Source organism: Buceros rhinoceros, unplaced genomic scaffold (genome assembly GCF_000710305.1).
Source record: "Buceros rhinoceros silvestris isolate BGI_N320 unplaced genomic scaffold, ASM71030v1 scaffold33630, whole genome shotgun sequence".
Lineage (NCBI taxonomy): Eukaryota > Metazoa > Chordata > Aves > Bucerotiformes > Bucerotidae > Buceros > Buceros rhinoceros.
Window position 1 is genome coordinate 12390 of NW_010390756.1, and position 3591 is coordinate 15980.

Below are 3591 nucleotides of genomic sequence, written 5' to 3' on the forward strand. Positions count from 1 at the left end.
ATATCCATCTGTGTTTCAAGTAAGATTTCAAAAGCCACTCTGCATTTATAGGTTTTCATATTCCCTTACTTACTCAATACTGGGATTATCTACACAGTATTCTAGTTTTCTGTTCAGCTGGTTACTGTGCAGTATGACATTTTGCTCATACAAACAGTAAAAATAGATCTGCAGGTATAATCGTGGGCAGTGCAAGCCATGGAATTAAACAGACATGAGGAAGCAGGGAGGTTAGTAGCATTCTGTCTAAAACAGCGATGTTTTACCAATAGGAACTAGTGAGCTACAGTTTTCATCAGTTGCAGAAGAAAATTAAATGTAACCAGGACTGAGGTTCGTCTCTAAATATGGCTGCAGGATAAACCCCTCTGCAGAAAGGCAAATTGAGAGGATTGTCCCAGTATGAAGCCCAAATATGCTTGTGTTACTCTCATTTTGTTGGCGGTTTTGTGTTTGTGACCGCGTCCTCAGTTATTTTATGACTTTTGTTCCACTTTAATTTTGCTCTGTTAACTAGTGCACTGCGCAATAATTAGTCCCATGCTTTGATTCTCAGCTGTTACTTTAATGAGTCTTGAGAAGTGGAACCTGTGGGAGAACTGCATGCTCTTTGTTACCATCCCCATGGAACTGTACACGCATCAAATCTGGGTGAGATCACACAGCCTCAATTCTTGAGCAATATGGCTTTTTTCTTCTTCACAGGACTGAGTTTTCCCTAAAAGAAATCATGTCATCAGGAGGAGCTGAAGATGATATTCCTCAAGCCGAGAGGAAGACAGTGACAGACTTTTGCTACTTACTGGATAAATCTAAACAGCTATTCAATGGGTTAAGGTGAGTGCATTTGTGACCATGTTCCTTCAGAACAGGATGGGAACATACGCTGTAGTATGGGAGTGATGCTGAAGTCAGTTCTACAGTGAACACCTCGAACTCAAACCCAGTAAGTCTGTTTAGGAGAGAACACTGTGCACCTACGTGTGGGTAGTTTTGGACTGCCATACCTAAGGATGTCTCCAGGAGTAGAGGTGCACTCATCCCTTCTGAGATGGTAGGGAAGGGAACATGAGAGAGGCGAGCTGAGCCTCTTGGCCATGTCAGTTACAGTAAACTGGAAGGTGGAAATCCCCTGAAGTTGGTAGATTTTGTACTGAAATGTTGTGTATCAAGTACACAGTTAAGGACTAGGTGTCTACAGTCTATAGCCTGCAAGTCCAAAACCCCACAAAAAAAGGGGGGTGAGAGGGATTGGCCTAGGTGGAGGAAAGCAGGGAGGGAATATTTTGGGGGAGGAAATTTAGGAGGTGATAAACAGAAACGTCCAAACCATAGCCTATGTGTGTCTGGTGAAACAAATGTGTAATCTGAATTGTGGAGAAAGGTGAAAATCTACATTTATCTACAAAACATCTGCAATGGCATCTAGAAAGTCCAGCCGTTTTGTCAGCACCAGTAAGACGGGGGAATAAGATTAAGGGGAGTTCAGGCAAAATACTTCCCGCGTGGGCAGTGATATAGGCATCCTGTTCATGACAATATATGCCAAGTTAAAGATTATGTATTCAAGAGCTGTTTTATTTCTAAGCTTTGCTGTGGAGTCTCTTAAGCCACATGGTTTTTAGCTCATCTCTTGTTGGCAGTTCAGCCTCTTACTGGTCTCTGAGTAATACTGTATGTTTGGGCCCATATAGCTTGCTGTTATTCAAACACAGATGGTTAGCAAAGATGTTTTTAAGCCCTTCTCCCCGCCCCCCTCTATTGATAATCCTTTCATGTGCTTCAGAAGTTGATCACCAAATCCAAAACAAACAGTTTGTGCTCCAAAACTGGAGTGGTAGACGGGCAGTAGAGACAAGGGGTTCATGGTGACTGCCTTCAGCACCCCATGAAAGAGAGTGCAAAGCAAAAGGACTGAGATCTTGAGGCCAGGATTTCCAGGAACGCATATGCTGTTAACACTGGCTTTCTGATACAGCTTGCTTGACGTTTTGGCCTGAGTCACTGAAGAGTACAGACAGCTACAGTTCACGTCTGGGAGCACGATGCTGGCGTTCAGATCAGAGATGGCAGAGTACCTGCAGCTCTTCTGTTTGTTCCTTTGGGCATGGAGGGAGTTACTGCTTGTATTGGGATTCCAGATGAGAGATGTAGTTTCTGTGTCTGTCTATGGTACTTGGCCAAAAAGTAAACCTTATGAAGCTAGATTTCGCCTGTAAGGCTTGTGATTCCTGTAATGACCATGGATAAAGCAGTGTTATAGTTTTCAGGTATCTCCTCTGTTAGTACTTGTTTTCTTACAGTTCACCTGGAAATGACTTGGCAAATATCCTATCTCTTAGTGCAGTCACTTGCTTTTCCCTCTGGCATATTAAATGCACTTGAGGCATGCCTGCTGCCTTGTTTTGAAGATGATGATGGCCTTTGCTGCAGTGTTTTATGCCATTCTCTTGTCCCTACTGTGTTTTATGGAAAAGAAGTGATGGGGGAGGGATAGGAGAGCAACAATTTCCTTCCTGAAACCTCCTCTGGGCACTTCAGCTGCAGGGAACTGAGCCTATAGCTGTGTTGGCAGCTGCTTAGCTGTTGCAGCTGCCAAAAATGCAAGGGCTCAGCCTGCCACGTCTTTGTTTCAGTAGCATTTCCTTCCTCTCTTCCCAATACAGATGCCAAATACAGCATTTGAGGAAAACATACCATGATCTGCCAAGGTTGCTCCAAAGCCTACTTCATGCTTGCACTGCCAGTGATACCAACCTTTTGTGGCCATGCCTGCTGGAATGACTTAGAGGGGGGGTTGGCTTTCCAACTCCCTTTTTGAACACCCTGAGCTATAAGTTCAAAACAACTCTTAAAGTGTGTTCCAGTTGCTCTCCTCTCTCCTTTCCCCACTCCCATTTGCTTTTTTTCTTGGAAAAAGTCTGGAAAGAGAGAACGTGTTAGGAAGCAGCTTTCCGTGGTGTACTGTCACCAGTTAATATTTTCGTTTTAATGTTTAAAAGTGCTTTAATGCGCTCAGTATCACAGAGAAGCTTGAAACTTTTAAGAAATGACAAGACTTTCCACGTAAATCACACTTTCCCAGATAATAAGGTCTTGGTGCTCATTGTTCAGGCTGCAGGAATCACCACTGCTGTCCTTCGGGGAAAGGGGTGATAGTGCTTAACCATTTGTTTTGTAGACTTCTTGTAAGATGCGAGTTGAATGTCGTAGTTTTGTTCTATGCTGCTGCTCCTGATTTAGAAACGACGGCACCCTGTTAGCTCCAGGTGGTGCTGCAGGCTGCACCCTGTCCGGCACTGGGAAGGGACTGGCTTCTTGCATCGATTGCAGCAGGGGGGGCAAGCTCTGCCGAGCGCCGCTGCTGTGCTTAGTGTCTTTGTGGGTCGTTTGGGGCGATGGGGAATCTGCTCCACAACGCTGTTATCCCACTGCTGCTTGGGTTCTGGGAACTGCAGCCTGTAATTACTACAAGCCCATGAACATAAAAGGAAATTGTCTTTTTTATCACCTGTCAAAACTGTGAATGTATTTAAAGCTCTGAATGTTAAACCTACAGTTACTGTAACCTTGCTTTCTGCATGTACTGCT

The 3591-nt window shown here is 44.2% G+C and overlaps 1 protein-coding gene across 1 annotated transcript in view; it reads left to right on the forward strand.

Moving 5' to 3' along the window:
• The first annotated feature begins 708 nt into the window (after positions 1-708).
• Positions 709-3591, forward strand: part of SCAI (suppressor of cancer cell invasion) — a 26236-nt gene continuing 23353 nt past the window's right edge. Inside the window, exon 1 of the mRNA XM_010139057.1 lies at positions 709-837. Coding sequence (XP_010137359.1) covers positions 731-837 — 107 coding nt within the window. The 5' untranslated portion in view covers positions 709-730. The remainder of the gene's footprint in view (positions 838-3591) is intronic.